General features: G+C 38.6%; 2 protein-coding genes across 2 annotated transcripts; one reads left to right on the plus strand and one right to left on the minus strand.

The window, feature by feature from the left end:
- The first annotated feature begins 1,649 nt into the window (after nt 1–1,649).
- LOC117236460 (bifunctional 3'-phosphoadenosine 5'-phosphosulfate synthase 2-like) lies at nt 1,650–4,797 on the plus strand. The gene is made up of 8 exons (XM_033499436.1): nt 1,650–1,804; nt 2,001–2,171; nt 2,297–2,822; nt 3,258–3,358; nt 3,541–3,728; nt 3,817–4,066; nt 4,304–4,510; nt 4,639–4,797. Exons 1-8 carry the CDS (start codon nt 1,748–1,750, stop codon nt 4,780–4,782), a joined length of 1,644 nt encoding a protein of 547 aa, XP_033355327.1. The 5' UTR covers nt 1,650–1,747; the 3' UTR covers nt 4,783–4,797.
- Nucleotides 4,798–5,970: 1,173 nt separating this feature from the next.
- LOC117236589 (NACHT domain- and WD repeat-containing protein 1-like) lies at nt 5,971–15,700 on the minus strand. The gene is made up of 13 exons (XM_033499675.1): nt 15,694–15,700; nt 14,913–15,323; nt 13,507–13,853; nt 12,827–13,357; nt 12,464–12,704; nt 10,385–10,568; nt 9,709–10,183; nt 9,202–9,508; nt 8,704–8,929; nt 7,168–7,363; nt 6,547–7,075; nt 6,220–6,486; nt 5,971–6,071 (listed from the first exon to the last, which is right to left on the minus strand). The coding sequence occupies exons 1-13, from the start codon at nt 15,698–15,700 to the stop codon at nt 6,058–6,060; spliced, it is 3,735 nt and encodes a 1,244-aa protein (XP_033355566.1). The 3' UTR covers nt 5,971–6,057.
- Nucleotides 15,701–18,050: the final 2,350 nt, after the last annotated feature.

An 18,050-nucleotide genomic window follows, 5' to 3' on the forward strand; every position in this document is an offset into this window, starting at 1 on the left:
GCTATTGGTAGTTTCAGTCTACTTTACGGCGCGTGCGTGACAATATTATAATATAGTTATATAATAATTTATAATATAATTATATAATAATTTATAATGTAATTATATAATAATTTATAATATAATTATAACATAATTATTTAATTATGTTATAATTATTACTAATAATTCACGGCCGAAATATTAGTCTTTTCATTCATAACTAAAATATTAGAACATTTCTTTAATTTGTTATTTATCATTTAACAGGTAAATGAAATTTTGGCCAACCGTACCAGCGATGACCCTTTAAATTACATAATTAACGATGTGTAATTTTAAGTAATAATTCAAGTGCAGATAATTCATAGTATTTCAGTTTTAGAAAGTCTGTGTTACAGTTTTTTGCAATGAAACTACTAATAACGGTTACCTAATTGGTAAATCTTTCGTTTGCTTAAACAAATGAACTTCTTATCTTACAAGTGGGCTCGTATTTCGTGAAGTAATTTGCCTTGTCTTTCCGGTATCTGTAATTGTAACAACACAACTACTTCCAAAATGTTGTTTCTTTTTTCAGTTTCGTTATACTTGTATGTAGACGAAGTTCACAAAGAAAGCGTTACGTAATGGAAAAATTATATTACATTTCCAAATCAACGAGCAGAGAAGAACAGGTTACCCTCTCTTCATTTTGCGCCAGTCTTCTTAGAATTTCGCAAATGCTAATAAAAAGGACGAAAGCTTAATTCTATTAGAGCCGAAAACGTCTGAGCGTTAAAGGGCGATTTAATCTCAAACAGTCGTTCTACTGTGAACAAATGTAAACAATAACAAGTATCAGTAAACAAGTAAAGCGGACAAGTATCAGTAAAGCGTATTACGTAAAGTTCAGTTCCCTTTGCGATTTCCCATTTCCGATATTTTTTGAGCTATTTCTCCGAGTACAGTCGCTGGCAAAAATATAGCACACGGAAGAGCGGGAGAGTGCACGTCAGCACGTGCCAGGAACGAAACAAAACTTTTCGGGCAAACTGAACTCGCTACTTCTGCTTCTTACACATAGACACGCGTCTACGAAGCGCCATATCTATGCGCACGCAACTTACATTCATTCAGAATTTCATCGAATTACGTACCTTGTGCTTCTGTACCTTTGACATTTTTCAATATGATATTCCTGACAGTTTCACGTCGTATATTAGGCTTCTGACAAAATGTAGTATTAAATAAGAAATAAGAAATAAATAAATAGTAAATGAAGAGGATTACCTGTTAAATGTGGAAACCTCGAGGCTCGATAGCGTAGGCTGCCTTAAACTTCAATTACGTGTACGTTATATCCACCTTAATACGTAGCTAAAATTCCATGAGCTTCCTAAAATGCTCATTTCCTCGGAAAAATATCTTACGTAGAGCGAGAAATTCTCCGATCCCCACCCGATCCAGCTTTCCTTTCCACTTCCTCGTTTGACGGAACTCGCTGGACAGAAATGCTCGACAGCCGCGTAGTCGATGCAGAACTACACGCCTGGATAGATAGCAATCGATAGTGTTCTTTATCGAATAAGAAAATCGAACATTCGATCGGCGCCATTGCCTCTATTTTAGATGTCGCTATTAAGTTGAATTTATCTCATTCGCGGAGAAACGAATTGGTCGAATAGATCGTTGCACAGTGGACATTTAAAAACAGTAGAATCAATCGTCGAGTATTTTATAAGATCCTTATCGTTGCACGAAACTTAATGATCAAATATTCCGTATAATGGGGATATATACGAAATCTTCGATGGAAAATCGAAATACACAGAAGAATAATCGGGTATAATAACACACGTATTTTTAATGATTTATCCAGTCGTATGTAAAATAATCAACCGTCGAATTAATTATTTTCAGTAATATTTCGATGACTCTAAATCGGATAAAGTGTATTGATCTCCTAATTTACTTGAAAATTTCAAACAGCAAATAAAAGATACGTCGCTTTGAAACGTCCCGCGTTGAAATATTTGCAGGTTCTCGCGACGAATGTGATCAAACAAATACACCACGTGTCGAGGGAGAGACGAGGGGAAGCCTATGGAAAATTCAAAGAATTTTGTGGCTGTACGATTTGGTTGACAGGGCTGTCCGGTGCTGGCAAGACGTCCATCTCGTTCGAGCTGGAAAATTACCTGGTTTCTCAAGTAAACTTTTTGCTCTAAAGTTCGAAATTCTCAAATTGCCATATCTCGAAACTTGCAAATTGCCAGACTCTCGATCGGACCTCAATTTTTTAACGCTTCAGGATCATATAAACTTGCTTTTGCAGGGACTGCCAGCCTACAGCCTGGACGGCGATAATCTTCGTCACGGATTAAACCGGAACCTGGGCTTCTCGAAAGAAGATCGCGAAGAGAACGTGCGAAGAGCTGCTGAAGTAGCAAAATTGTTCTCTGATTGCGGTGTGATCACCATTTGCAGCCTCGTTTCGCCCTTCGAGGCGGACAGAAGGCTGGCGAGGAAGATACACGAAGATTTTAACTTGAAGTTCTTCGAGATCTTCGTGAAAGCTTCCGTGAAGACGTGCGAAGTCAGAGACGTGAAAGGCCTCTACGAGAAAGCTAGAAAAGGGATGATTAAAAGCTTCACAGGCATCGGCCAGGAATATGAAACGCCCAAAACTCCTGATCTCATCGTGGATACGGAATTTCATAATTTGCAGACCTCGACGAGAATGGTGATCGAGTTGTTGAGGACCCAGGGAATTCTTCCCAAGACTCGAGATCAGGTTCAGGAACTGTTCGTCGAGGAGAGGAAGATAGAGGAGGCGAGAAAAGAGGCGGAGAATCTTCCGAGTACGTTGCAAATGTTTTCTCACTTAATTCTGTATTTTGCATTTTAATTATTGCCTTGGTTTGCAAAATAATTCCACTTTTTCTTGTCTTTTGTTGATTGGACAAGCAAGTGACTACTACGCTGTGGCTAAAAAACACGTGGATGGTTCTTTATTTCTGACATCATGTAATTTGCTTACGAAATTACGAAAATATAAAGATTTGGAGGTGTCATAGAATGTTGTGGCACGTAAACATTTCCGGCTAAAATAATTCACATGCGAAACATCAAATATTCATAAATTGCCACGATACACACAGATAAGATAGAGAAAGTTCTTTTCCAAATTGATGTTTCCAATTGACAAAGAGATAAGCTTTTATGTAAACAATTTCCATTTGATATATAGTACTTGATAATTGCCTAATTCCTCAAATCAATATGCTCAATTTAAGGTATCAACATCAGTAAGGTTGACTTGCAATGGGTTCAAGTACTCGCTGAAGGTTGGGCTACTCCGCTCACAGGTTTCATGAGGGAGTACCAATATTTGCAGGTGCGTAATTAAAATTTGATTAACGAATTGCATGAGATTTAAGCATAGAGAAACGAGTTCTATCTTTGGACGATATTAATTATGAAACACTAAGTTTGTAAAGGTAAAAAGTTGTAGAATAGAGATAGATTTTTCTAACGAGATAACAAATAAAATGTGCGTGTGTGTATGTTATTTTCAAGTGTCAACACTTCAAAACTATCGAACAAAATGGGGACGTGATTAATCAATCGATATCAATCGTGCTTCCGGTTAGCACAGAGCAGAAGGAAAACTATACTACAGCACCGGCACTGACCTTGAAGTACAACGGTCAAGATATCGCAATTCTGAGGAGACCAGAATTTTTCGCTCACCGAAAAGAAGAAAGGTTCGATTATGTTTTTTCAGTAAATTATTATTTCTAGTTAGTAGTTAGTCTCCTCTTATGTGAAAATAAATCGGAAACATTGCAACAGGTGTAGCAGAGAATTTGGTACAAACGACCTTGGACATCCTTACGTCAGAATGATCCACGAATCGGGTGATTGGCTGGTTGGAGGAGAATTAGAAGTTCTGGAAAGGATTAAGTGGAACGATGGTTTCGACAAGTACAGGCTCACGCCAAACGAAATTCGTAAAAAGTGCAGAGAAATGGAAGCGGATGCTGTTTTCGCCTTCCAGTTGAGAAATCCGATTCACAATGACCACGCACAAGAGTTAATGCAGGTTAGTTCTCATCGAAAACAACAAATTTCAAGTATAATATAAGAGATAAAATTATTTGCTTTAAAGGAGGTTCGATACGAAGCAAAATTAATTAAGTTTCCATTATTTTGATAAGAACCTAGTTGAGAGTTAAAGAAAGTCCAATAAATCCAATCAATTACGAGATTTACTTTTTCCTGCGCAAAAATTCCTATTCTTCTTCTCTTTTAATGTAATTATTATTCAAATTAATACCAGGATACCAGAAGATACCTCGTGGAGGAACGTGGTTGTAAGAAACCAGTTCTTCTACTGCATCCTCTGGGAGGATGGACGAAAGAAGACGACGTACCATTATCAGTTCTGATAAACCAACACCAAAGTGTTCTCGAGGAGGGTGTATTGCACGAAGACACCATCCTCGCTATTTTTCCAAGCCCGATGCTTTACGCTGGCCCTACAGAGGTATTATTTATTTCCCTAAAAAATTAATCAACAATTAAGATTGATGGAATAAGAGAAGCGTAGTATTTCGAAGAGATATAAATATTTTAAATTTGAGAATTGTTTAAAATTTGCGATTTTTATTTTAGGTGCAATGGCACGCCAAAGGAAGATTGATGGCTGGGGCAAATTTCTTCGTCGTTGGTCGTGATCCCGCGGGTTTGCCGCATCCTGACAGATCTAAAACCCCGGACGGTAATATTCTGATAAGACGAATTTCACTTGTGCCTTGATTCCTAAGATTACTCGCATAAAAAATTAAAAATCGTACGCTTTTATTCTTGATTTATTGTGCGAAGTAATTTTATTGTTATATCGAAGGAATTCTGATATTTCATTATCGTGATAAATCAGCGGTCGCTTTAATTGTAAAATTAGGAAATCTGTACGATGGAACGCACGGCTCGAAGGTACTGTCGATGGCACCGGGTCTTCAGAATCTCAAAATCATACGGCTTAGGATGGCAGCTTACAATAGAAAAAGAAAATGGCCTTCTTCGAGCCAGAGCGATCGCAAGATTTTATTTTCATATCAGTAACTAAAATGCGAAGTGAGTTATATTTTTTTCATGTACGTGTTTCTTTTCTTTTTCTTCTAAATCTTCCTGTAATTACTTTGTATATCCTATCTTGCCTATTTTATTAATGAAATCATTAGAAATGAATCATTAGTAACGAAATTATCTTAAAAAACAATTTCTTATTTCACTTCTTATTTTAAAAAATCTAAAAAAAAATAATGAATTAAATTGTCAACCATAAATGTAAATTGCATTAAAAACACGAAATATCGCATTAGAATAAATACAAGATTTATATAAAAACATTTCTATGAAACATCCAAATAATAATAAAAAAAACAGTACTAATAAACATTAATATACCGTTATTTCAGATTTAACAAAATCCGGGGAAAATCCACCAGAAGGATTCATGGCGCCAAAAGCATGGCAAATCGTTTCGCATTATTATCAAAAACAACTGAAAAACTAATTTTAAATTACTATTAGCTGCAACTCTTGTACTAGAGGGTAATTATTTACAAGGACCAAAATATTTTCTGTTTAAATGAAATTTAATAATTAAAATGATAAATATAAACATCTGTTCCACACAAAAAATGGCTGATTCTTATTGTTCACTTATAAAAGACAATAATTTCGTCAGATACAAGTAAGGTACATCGAAGTAATTTATTTATAATCTTTGTTAAAAATGATCCCTAAAAAGGTTGGGAATGGGGGATGAAAATAAATAAAGTTAATTTATTTCTCCTCTAATAATGATATACATATGTGTACCTATATTTTTATATATATATATTCATGTTTATTGCGTCAGACACGAGAAATTTGTAATTTAGAGCTTTACCTTAGAGACGTTTTCCTTTCGTGTTTTTTTTTTCCTACTTACTATTTTTCTTCTCTGTTACTTAGAAAGACAGTGGAAAAAAGAAGAAAGTACGACGATTAGGATTTAGTCCGTTTAGTTTCTAACAAAGTATCGCTTTAGTCTGGTACACCTGGGGAAAAAATAACATTTCAATTTCAGCTTCTAATGACATTTTATTATCTCTGTCCTCGGTGCAGCAAAAAGTTTTGCTGGCGCGAATAATCATAAATAAATAAATGGCTTTTCTTAATTAAATTAAATAATTCTCTTAAACTCACCTTCTTCCTCAGAATCTGATATTCGCGTAGCTTGCAAAGAACTTTGCTTCGACAAAGTCCTACCATGAGCACGAGGTCTAGCAGGTGGCGACTGTTTATTCCAAAGTGCTTCGAGTTGATCAAAGTGTTGGGACTGGGCGAGTGCAGCCTGTTCCGGTCCTAAACCGGATGGACTACTCGTTAATCCAACTTTGCTGATCTCGTCCATGGAAGCGCTTACGCTGAATCGTCGTTGTAATCCATCCTCTATCGATGACGTTAAAACTCCTGGAATTATATAATAGTTTAATTTTGAATATAATGCACTGTAATCATCGTCAGCAATACCTGAAGTGAGATGGCCATATTTCCTATGCCACGTGTCGCTATCCAATGACACTTCTTTCTTCAATAATCTCTTATTGGGTCTCTTCCGTCCAGGTGGTCTCAAATCTCTGGTATCGCACCAAGGTGCTACGTAATCCGGTAATTTCACATACTGCGCTGGAGTATTATGCAAACATAGAATAGGCATGCATTTGTGTTCGAGTAAATGCAACGCGAGCCTCGACATATCCGTGGCAACCTCGACACCTAACACAGGGACGTGTAACATTATGCTGCTCAGTGAACAGCCCTTCTTCGTGTCCCAAATGATCAAACTCTTGTCTTCGCTTCCAGACGCTGCTAGAGTTCCATCACACGACAATTTTACGCAGGTTACATAACCTAAATGGCCTTTTAAGGTATGCAGATCGCTGCCAGTATTTATGTCCCAGACGATCAGGTTCGCATCCTTGGAACCAGAAACTACGATGGATTTGTCGAGCACAGAAACTGCGACGCAGGTGACGTGATCCGTGTGACCAACGAGGACCTGAATGAAAATCTGTTGTACTTTCTTCATTTCCAAAGATTTTTCTAAATTAAATGTAGGAATTTAAAGTTATTATTATAACATGTATAAACCTGAGATAATTTGCCGCCAGCGAGCTGCCAAACCTTCAAACTCATGTCTCTCGAGCCCGTAATCAGTGACTGAGAATCTGGAGTAACTACTAGACAAGTAATTTCTTGAGAATGCGACACTTGGTACTTTTCTTCAGGACCAACACCTAAACTTACTATTCTTAATTGATTGTCTCCTGTTCCGCATACCGCGTATCTGAAATTTAGAAAAGAGGAAGACAATTAAATCTAAAAACATCGCAATTGCTAATTTATTATAATTATAATTATTATTGTTAATAAATTATTCAAATAACGATCATTGTAGGAAAAATTGAAACAAGGCGACTGTATTGGTATTATAAAAAACTCGAGAAATATTAAGAATTAATACAAGAAAGCAAATTTCACTAAAATATCTGCTACACGGGAAAGTTAGTTTTTCTCACGTACGATGCTTCCTAATAGCAACTTTCTATCGAGGGCGGGGTTAAGACCCTTCCTAGTCCACCAACCTTCGTTTGTCCAATCCGAGGCAATGTATATTGCCCCCGCTTCCTAACCTAAAATGGCGTCAACAAATCCGATGATCCCGTGCGCCAGACACACCCATCACTAGCTTTCCTCCGACACAGCATCGTCGCTCAACTTTACTTCTTCTACATCGTTGGAAAAGTCAATTACTAAGTCTAACGCTAACGCCTATCGGGGCAGTCTAAGCATAACGCGAGAGTCGGTCTCGGTATTGTCGAGCATACATTTCCTCACCTAAATATCTTATAGTGCTACGTCCACTAATACATTAAATCCAATTATAAGAGCCCTGCTCTAACGTACATATTGTAATATCGTAGAATAGCTTTGATTGGAGATCGGCTGTGTGTGCGTGCGTGCGTGTGTGTGCGTGTGTGCGTGCGTGCGTGTGTGTGCGTGTGTGTGCGCGCGCAGGACCGAGCAGGAATGCATTGGCGAGGGTCAGAGTTGATCGAGACGTCGAGAAGCATAGAGTGGTTAGAATTGAGTTGTGAGTGTTGTCGAGCGTTAGAGTTGCTAGTGAGAGAGAGAGAGAGAGAGAGAGAGAGAGAGAAAGAAAGTTACCAAATAGTTGTCAAGTTATTTGATGTAAATACGAGCGTTGCATTTAGTTTTCCTGTTAATCAAACATCGTTTCTCTGTCTAACTAATATCTGTATTTTCAATCCATTATTAATAAATTATAATTAATCGGACAAAATTACACCTTTAATATATACCGATATTACAATATCTACCTTATCTACGTGCGATAAGTGATTATCTATCTATCTATGCTCATCAGTGTAATCTAAGTGTTGGTAATATATAATTTATAATTCTGTGAATCGCAGTGTTATACAAACTCAATCACCCCTATTATCTCAACGGAAATCAACGGATCGATCGAGTCGTGGTGTCGATTGTTATAATCGTAACGGGAATTTACGACTCCCGTTGACGTCTCTTCTAGCGACTACGTCTGCCCGCGATTGGTCGAACAAACAGTATCTCAATTTATTAATTACAGCCACTGTATCGTACCTCATATCGGAAGAAACAGTGAAACAGCGACCAGGCCCACATACTGATTGGATTAGGGTGCCGGTATCAGCTGCCCAAACTCGGATTGTACCAGCTCTATCAGAACTCACTATTCTTCGGCCGTCAAACATAGATGTGACTGCAGTAACAGGTGCCTGGTGTCTAAATGTCGATACCAGTAAACCTAAGGTCAGACCCCATACACGAACTGTTTTGTCCTCAGAACCTGTTTCCAATTTAATTTCTTGTTACTGTATTGTATCAATTTCATGCTTTGTTACTTGGTTATTGAACTATTGTACTTTAATGTATTTTGATTGAAAAAAGAAATGGGTTTTTCTTCGGTATTAAAGGCAATACAAAATTATGGTAGTATTTGCAAAACTAGTATTGCAAAAAAAGCATACAAACAAGGTAAATAAATGAAATTTTTGTTATAGTATCTGCCATATACGTATACGTATGGCAGGCTCTAATGTATTTTATCTACAGACCTACCAGAAGCAACAAATAAACCAGAAGCTGAGAATGCAATGCAGGTGACGCTAGCGATATGTCCTTCGAAAGTGGAAAGCAATTCGTGAGTATTCAATTGCCACAGATTTACGAGAGAATCGACTCCACCGGTAACTGCCATTGCTCCGTCCCTGGATATATCCAAACAAGATATGGGAGCAGTGTGTGGGTGCAACGATACCTCCTTCACGAATTTCGCGGGTTTAGCGTGTATCTCCTCGCCACGGAAACTCCAGTAAGCCACTCGATCGCCGGAAGCTGTTATCAGGAAGTCGTCCTTCTCCGTCACCTTTTCGCAAAAAATTGAATTGAAAAATTATATTATATATGAAAGATTAATTTTGATCTTTCACTACTTGTAATTTAACATGCAAATAGAAAAGGTAATTTGCTACGACGATTAATTCCAATTTCAATAAATGTTTACTCATTTTCCATTCTACCTTTTTTTATTAATATAAAATCATAAATACGAAATCTGTAATTTACCTTGACGGCGGTAACATCCGCCGAAGGATTCGCCAGCAACGTTCTCGTCAATCGTCCACTGTGCATATCGAAAACGGAAACCTTTCCCTTCGCTCCTCCAGCAATGGCTCTTCTGCAATCTTTCGCCAAGCAGATACTTTTCACTTCACCTTGATGACCTCTCAACGTGTGGACCTCAGTTCCCGTGGCCAGAGATCTCAAATATAATTTCTGATCTTCGCAGGCTGCCAATAGGAACACCGAATCGGCCGATACGTCGAGCACAGTCACGGCGGATGGTAAAACGATGCTTTTTAACAATGTGAATCTTTCTAGACACCATAAGCAGACTGTACAGTCGGAAGAACCGGAAACCAGAATTTCTCCCGCAGAATCGACGCGAATGGACTTTACTGGCCCTCTGTGGTGGTCCACTTTGATGAGAACATCGCCGGTTAGGAGACTGGTGACGATTATTCTCGAGTCTTCGCCACCGCTAATGGAAAGCGAAAGGTTTGGCGTTAGTTGATAAATACGAAACGAAATAACTTATAGAACAATCTATAATTAATACAAATAAGAAGTACTCGGAGAAGATTGAAATCTTTTCCCATTTTTCCGGTTACCTTTTTTAATCAAGATTATGGAAGAAAGCGTTTTTGATATCTTATTATTACTACACGATAAAACTATGAACCTGACAATCACTGAATTCTTGAGCGCGGACGTCAAGCACAGAACTGGGGCAATGTGTTCTTGGATTCTTAACTTCAAGGTCAGCTCTTTCATATCCCATACTATAATTGAAGTGTCTTCAGAGCCTGTCAGTAGATATTGCGAATGCTGTGTCACGGCTAAACATGAAATTGGATTTGAGTGCCCTGAAATGAAAAATATTTCTCATAAAATATCAAGTTGAACATAAAAATCTGTTTGTTTGATATTTGACTTTGGCGGGCTGATACCGCATATTGAAACGAGAATAATTATTTCGCATGATCGATATATCAGAGACTTGTATTAAATTCCATGTTCGTCGTTTTGTGAAAAAGCGAAAATACCATAGCAATATCGCGTGCTTAAAATGGCACTTAAAGTATCATATACGTTAGCTGGATTATTTTCAACTATATTCTCACAAAAGCTGACCTATTTTCAATTGCATATTAAAGCGACGCTGCTATTTAAATGCTCGTGAAATACAGATTCAGGGACAACGTACAAAGGAGGCTTGTTAGGACCATTCGCGGAGAGACGCGGTCGCTAGAAGAACGCGTCAGCGAGAGGCGTAAATTCTCGCTACGATTATGTTAATCGACGCCGCGAAATAGTCGTTCCCCTGTTTCGGCTAGGATAACAGAGGTGGTTTAATGAATGTAACACTGTATTAACAGTGTTACGTCGCGTAACACTCTACCTAGCCGAGGCCACACACCGCGGGCAAGATGGCAACCAGATGTCTTCGGATACTCACTGCGTACCCTCAACAGTCTCAAGTACCTTCCATAAATCTCATAGATTTCCTAGTAAAGGTCCTTCAAACCAAACAAACGTCTATTTCCGAAGAATTTCTAAAGACTATTGTCTACCACGGCTGGACAAGGGAAAGTTAGTTTTTCTCACGTACGCTGCAACTTTCCTCCCACTAACCACTTTCTCTCGAGGGCGGTTAAGACCCTTCGTTTAACCAATTAACAACGAAGCCTACTCCCTCGCTCTCCTAACTAAAATCGTCACCAACAAATTCGATGGTCCCGTGCGCTAGACACACCCATCCTTAGCTTTCCTCCGAGACAGCATCGTCTCCCAAGACAGTACTGATTTTACATCCTTCGAACGGTCAAAATCCTTCCACCGGGTATACACACCCGCAGATCAGTCACTCATTCATCTCGTACATACGTAACAGCGTAACTGCCTTCGTTATAAGTTGTTGGAATAAACGGTGAAATATAACTTACTCTACTGTGTCATATTCATTTAACCACCTCTGTTATCTTAACCGAAACAGGGGAACGACTACTTCGCGGCGTCGATTCGCCGAATCGTAGCGAGAATTTACGCCTCTCGCTGACGCGTTTTCCTCGCGACCGCGTCTCTCCGCGAACGGTCGTAACAAACAGGTTAACATAGAACAATATATTTTACAATAATATGATGAAGATGTTACAGAAATTTGACTCGACTTTGCGATATCTCTAGATAAATTCGTTTGCTCGTCAGATTTGTCAAAGTGTCATGTTTGACTGGTCAGAAGGAACTGAACTCCCTTCGATTATTTTCGTTTTTTCTGGAAGGCGACCCCCACTACGTTCGGATCACGCCACATTCTTTTACGCAAAGTAAAATAACGGCCACGAGTGGACGTTTCTGGAGATCGTCCTGCTTAATAAACCATGCGCTTGCCACTACAATGTTTGTTCGCCGGGCAGCCGCGACGATCCGTCTGCGACGTTGTAGGACCGCGAGCGACGGTTAGAAAATACAGCCTGTGGTAACCCTCGTGGCGTAACAAGGCTTTTTCACAGCAAATTACCAAACTGAATATAAAGTGACGAGTTTTCATCGTTGCTTCTCCTTTTCCCTCGCGAGAACTTTTAAGCTTTAGAGGCTATGCTAATCTTCTTAAAAGAAACAAATTTATTCTCTTGCAAAGGGCTCGAATTAACGTTACAATGTAAATTGTTTGCCATTTAACGCATACAATATATTTAGAAATATATTCTCTGCTAAGAATTCGAATATTTTCGTGAGCTACTAGCAATTAAATAGTTACCTTTAAAAGTATGAACCAATTGCCCAGACATCACGTGCCATAATTGAGCGTCTCCCTGGAAAGGGATAATGATAACGTGCTGTCCCGAAGGAGCAGCTTCGACGAGTTTCACACCTTGCGGACAAGACAAAGTACGAATTTGAAGAGGTAGAGGCGGTTGGAGCCAGCCATTTAATGGCACCAATAATGGCGCTGTATAACCATCGCACCATGCCATCGCTGCCGTAACCATTCTGCTGACCTTCAATCACACAATTTTCTTCTGTTTATGATCAAACAATCTTGCAGTAATTAGTGTTATTGCCATTTCGAATTAGAATATTTTGCTTCAAGTACATAATTACACTGTCAGCTATTTCTCACCAAATCTCCGCCATCTTCAGCCACAGGTCTAAGCCAACAGATCAGCTGCGCGCCAAGTTGAAGAGGATCTCTCGTCAAAATGTCACTGGACTTTCTCACTGTATAATAAACCAATTCCAAATCTCTCTCCAGCAGATACTTCCTCGAATGCTCGAGAACACACCTCAAATAACTAACAGAAATCATTTGCACGCTTGCTAAGAGGAAATCGAACGCGCAGACTGCCAATTTCTTTAACTTTTCTACGTCGCCGGCTCTCAATAAATGTAACCAAGCCTCTTCCACGTGTCTCATATTGTACGCTGTGTCTTGCGACCTCGGTCTGCTCTGGAAAGGCGTCTCTTTCTTCGGAGTTTCCTCTTCGGGGGATGATTTGTCATCCTTGTCTTCGAAATCTTCGGAGAAGAAGAGATTTGCCAACTCGCCGTGGTAGCTTTTCAATGTTTCCTGATTGGGGAAGTACCTTTTTCGGGCTAAGTCGCGAATCGGATAACGCCAGGAGAAAAGCAGCCTTCCGCCCATTACGCGAACCTGTGAATAGCGAATTGATGGATTTGTGGATTCTTCTGCCAGTTTCGAAATAAGAACAAGATCTTCGAAGATTATCGAGTCGAGACGTTTAACTTTTTGGAAAGGATTTCTTTCCTAAATTTTCTGCCAGAAATTTCAACCAGACTTACCTTGAGATATTCGTTGAAGGTTCTCCTCACCAAGCACCAGCTGCCAAAATTGAACTGCCCTTCGTTTAGAAATAGCGGCCCGTCGCCTCCGGTTGGCATGATCACCTCAAGAATCTCCGTTTCGGACAAACCATACTCCGTGGAAGCCAAAATGGCACCGATTCTGTTAGCCGCGTTTTCACCTATCAACTTCTCCAACGTGTCGAAAACGTTCTCTGTCTCGTGGAAATCCGTACCCGAATCTTGCAGTTCGATTAAAATCTCATTGCTGCGTAGTCTTTCTTTTTGTATTGGGGTGAGACGCAGCACTTCCGGTGGAAGAGCCGTAGTCACGATTAAGTGCACTCCTAAAGTGGATGAACAAAGTACGTTTCGTTTTATACTTTGCAATGTTTGTTGTTTGCTTTCTTGTTTATTTATATGTCGGAGATGAAAGGAAAACCGGAGCCTTCCCTTTGCAATTTTGAGGAAGCCTTCTAATGCTTTAGCCTAGATTTTATCATAACTGTAATTAAGCAATTGTCATTTGTAATTGTTCGATATTTGTGAAAGCGAAAGTGGGTTCGAGGTGACAACTGGTCGCCGAACGTAGCCACGGTCACGGGATAAACGTTTTGCCTGACGAAGGTGTGGATCGGTTGTATCGTTCCCCCTAGAAATCACATAGAATTGTACTTTGGAGATGTCGATATAATGGGACACATGTTGTATTAGGAATCGATCTCCAGACAGAAACTGCCTAGCAACGGCGTTTGGATCTTTCTCGATGCTTCCAAAGAGTATACAACAAACTCTTGGCAGAAACTGCCTAGCAACGACGATTGGAACCTTCTCGATGCCTCCAGCGAGCATATAACAAACAAATGCAGTCGTATAGCGAAAAAGATTTTCATCGGATATTCGTTCGTGTGATCGCCTTGGAAAGTGATACATCGAGCAATTTACCGAGTATCTCAGCAATCGTATTTTTATAGTAAAGAGTTATCCCGTTGACCGTGGATTCGTTTGAACCCCGGAACATTGTTAATAGCGTTAATTAAATTCATTATTCGTGAAACCTATCGATCGTTAATCTCATTATTCGTTAAATTTATTATTCGTAAGACATATTATTCGTTCCTCTTATTGTTCGTTAAACTTATTATTCTTTAATCTAATTAATAGTTAAACTTATCATTTATTAAACTCATTATTCATAATATTTTGTAAAATCTTGTTTATTCGCGTAAATATATTCCCTGTTTCGTAAAACAATGGCTAATTCAAACGAAGAATCGTTACGCGCCTTAAATCCTAATGATAACCCGACATATATATCGTATACTGTACGTATTATCGTTATATAACGATATATTTGAAACTGTGACCATCGCTTAGAAATTCTAGCAATGGCAATTACACGTTACCTGGTGGAAGATTCAATGGCAACCAAGACAGAGCAGCGACGATATCGCAGTCAAGAGGATGCAATCGATGAAGATCGTCGAGAAGAATCACCAGTTGCTCCATCATCGGTTGCTCTTCGATGCGCCTCAGAATTTGGCCCAGCCAATTGTTCAGGTAAAGCGGATCAAACGAGGCGTCTTTAGGAAGATTCCCATCCAATAAACCAGAAAGAAAACCTACATGTTGACAGAGCACTCGAAGTAGCTCGAGACTGTACGCTGATCGAGGAGTGGAAGCACAGAGTCGAACCACTTTGAACGTGGTGCAATCCAACCAGGAAGAGGCATCCGCATAGATTCGCGACAATAACGATGACTTTCCAGAATACCTGCTACCCTTTATCAATATCGGACCGTGTTTCTGCGATTTACCTGTTAAATATAAAAAAATAGCTTGTCAAAGGTAAATAGATGCACTTTTGCTAAAACGATTTCGTTTATAGAATGATCATCCTTTCGACGATTAATTTTCTCATTCAAGCAACTTGCCAAGCTACATAAAATACGATCCTCTTGGTTTTGTACTTTTTTTTACTGTAATTCAGAAATCTGTTCAAAGCAAACTGCCTTATAAGATAGAAATTAATAGGCAGAAAAGTGTATTAGGGGAGCTGTTGCTTTAATAAACAGACATCAAAGTGTTCTGGCGAGGAATCGTGCACGTGCCTCTGCCTTTAATATTCTCAAACGTTCAAAGGATTATGTCTCCGGATAGCGGAGGCATCCAGACGACGAATTAAACGTTTCATCAATACAAAATTTGTATTATTTGAAACCTTCGCGGATTTTTCCAGAAAATAATATGTTTCGTTACGATTTACTTTAGATCAAATCAACGCTGATTTTAAGTGAATTTTGAATAAAACAGCTCTAAACTATTACCTGGGAAAAAGTAGTAAAAGCTACAAAGGAACGTTGACTGAGTTAAATTTTCGAGTTTAACGAGCTACAAAGGAAAATTCATGAAGGAAATTCCACTGTTTCTCGTACCTCGATTCCCATGTCGTCGTAAATCGATTGCAGTTCAGGCCCGACAAGTTCCAATAATTGCTTCCTTTCTTCGATAAATTCTGGAAATATTAGAAACAAAGGAAAAGCGTTATAACGGCGTGACCCAAAAAGGAAAAAAAGAATGTGCAACAGATATCGAAGCAGAAACATCGATAAGAAGCATATGCTGGTATAATTTTACTTGGAACAATTTGATAAAGCTTTCGATTCTCCCCAAATAGAAAATTCGATTTTTAATTCTGAAGATGATCATATTCGTTCGTCTAGTGGCGAAGATCATAAAAAGTGCAGCTAAGTAAATTAATATAAAAATCAATTATAAAATATCTGCGAGACTTTATCCCTGCGATTCTTTTATCCCTGTGCAATAAATTTAATTTCTTTGTTAAATGGAACAAGCCAATTTTTACGAAAAGCAAAGAGAATATCTTCGAGATTTATTTCTTCGCTGGTAGAGAACAGAATTTTTTCTTTATGGTCTTTATACTCCTGGACATCATTCTTTCATTTTCTCCGCACGTAAAAGCTCAACGATCCTGAAAAACCGGGAATTCTCCGGCGATAATTCTTTAAAGAAGCATCTCGCAGATCCACGTTTATTGAAACAGCTTTGCACAGAATAGTTTTCGTAGCTCAACCCATGTAATAGAGCTAAGAAAGAGTGCGATAAAATAAAACGATAATAAAGTAGGTGGGAACATCGAATGAAAGCACTGGCAGGGAAAAATGGACAATTTTACAAACAGACAAACAAGTGAACGGATCGACAAACTGGTTTATTCAGCGATTAACAAAGTTTATTAATTTCCCCTCGTTGTCTTCACCGGTTCATGCGAGCAGAATATACAGTGTGGTGCAAAAGTTTTCCATCATTTTCTCTCCAACACTTCATTTTGGCATGTTAAAGAGCCGTCAGACTATCGATATACAGGATAGATCATGTCACGCTACTAGTTCGAATAAAAGCAAATTGCAGGAAATAAGCAAATTTTTCAAATGGAAATTTTCTTCTTTTTTTACATACATTGAACTATCTGATTGTTCTACGAAAGAAATTCTCAGGGTAATCATGGTCGATAGCTGGTTAGTTTAAAAGATATTTCAACTATAATTTGATAGAATTTATCATACGCAAGACAAAGAAAACATAAATACAAAATGCGCTATTGCGTTATGTCTTTCCCTGTATTTCATAATATTCTACTACTAATTTCATCATATTGTATATTGTATCGTATAATTTCATTATACTGTATATTGTATTGTACAATTTCATTATATTGCATTGTATTTCATTGTATTGCATTATATGTATGAGGTAGGTATGGTGATAGGTGCGTAAGTAACTACTCTTGGTGTTTTTAACGAACAATAGTTTTATTAGAACTAATCAACAATCAGAGTTAACAATTAACAACTAACAATTACACTTAACAGACAACAGGTAACAACTAACAAATAACGATAGACACCGCGAGATCGTTCGACGCGTTGCTATGCAAATAGTACCGAGAAGTTACACATTTAATGGCGCAAGACAGACTGACTCTGCTTTTGTTTCGGATCGCGCAGATTCTTCCCTTCGTAGCCCATCGATATCCCCCACTAGCGTGCATTCATTAGATGTGCCGCCAGTGCTGGCACGTGTATGCTCTTCCGAGAATTCGGCGGAAAGAGTGTGAAGATATCGATGGTACATTGGGCACGTCGGTGTTGCGCTTTGGCAGCGTCGCGCTTTGCATCCGGAGCCATTGAAAAGTTCCGTGGCCCGTGTCGCCACATGTATATACAAAATATATACAAAACTGGAAAAAACTCTGCTTAGAAATCTTTTTAAATAATAACCCCAGTAGATAGGCATCGCCCTTGCTTGGCTTATTTGTTAAAGGCATTACGTAAATTCTAATAGATATAATCTCGTAAAGGTGAGTGCAAAGTTTAATATATACAGTATCATGTATATGGGATATCAACTGAGTTTTAAATTTGCACTAATGTGAACCATTTATGCGTTTTAACGCACACTGCAAGTAACCACACAATCTAGTTCCCAGAATAGCCATGAAAGAAAACTGTAATTGCTACAAT

Source organism: Bombus vosnesenskii, unplaced genomic scaffold (genome assembly GCF_011952255.1).
Source record: "Bombus vosnesenskii isolate JDL3184/JDL3185 unplaced genomic scaffold, Bvos_JDL3184-5_v1.1 scf7180000013349, whole genome shotgun sequence".
Taxonomy (NCBI): domain Eukaryota; kingdom Metazoa; phylum Arthropoda; class Insecta; order Hymenoptera; family Apidae; genus Bombus; species Bombus vosnesenskii.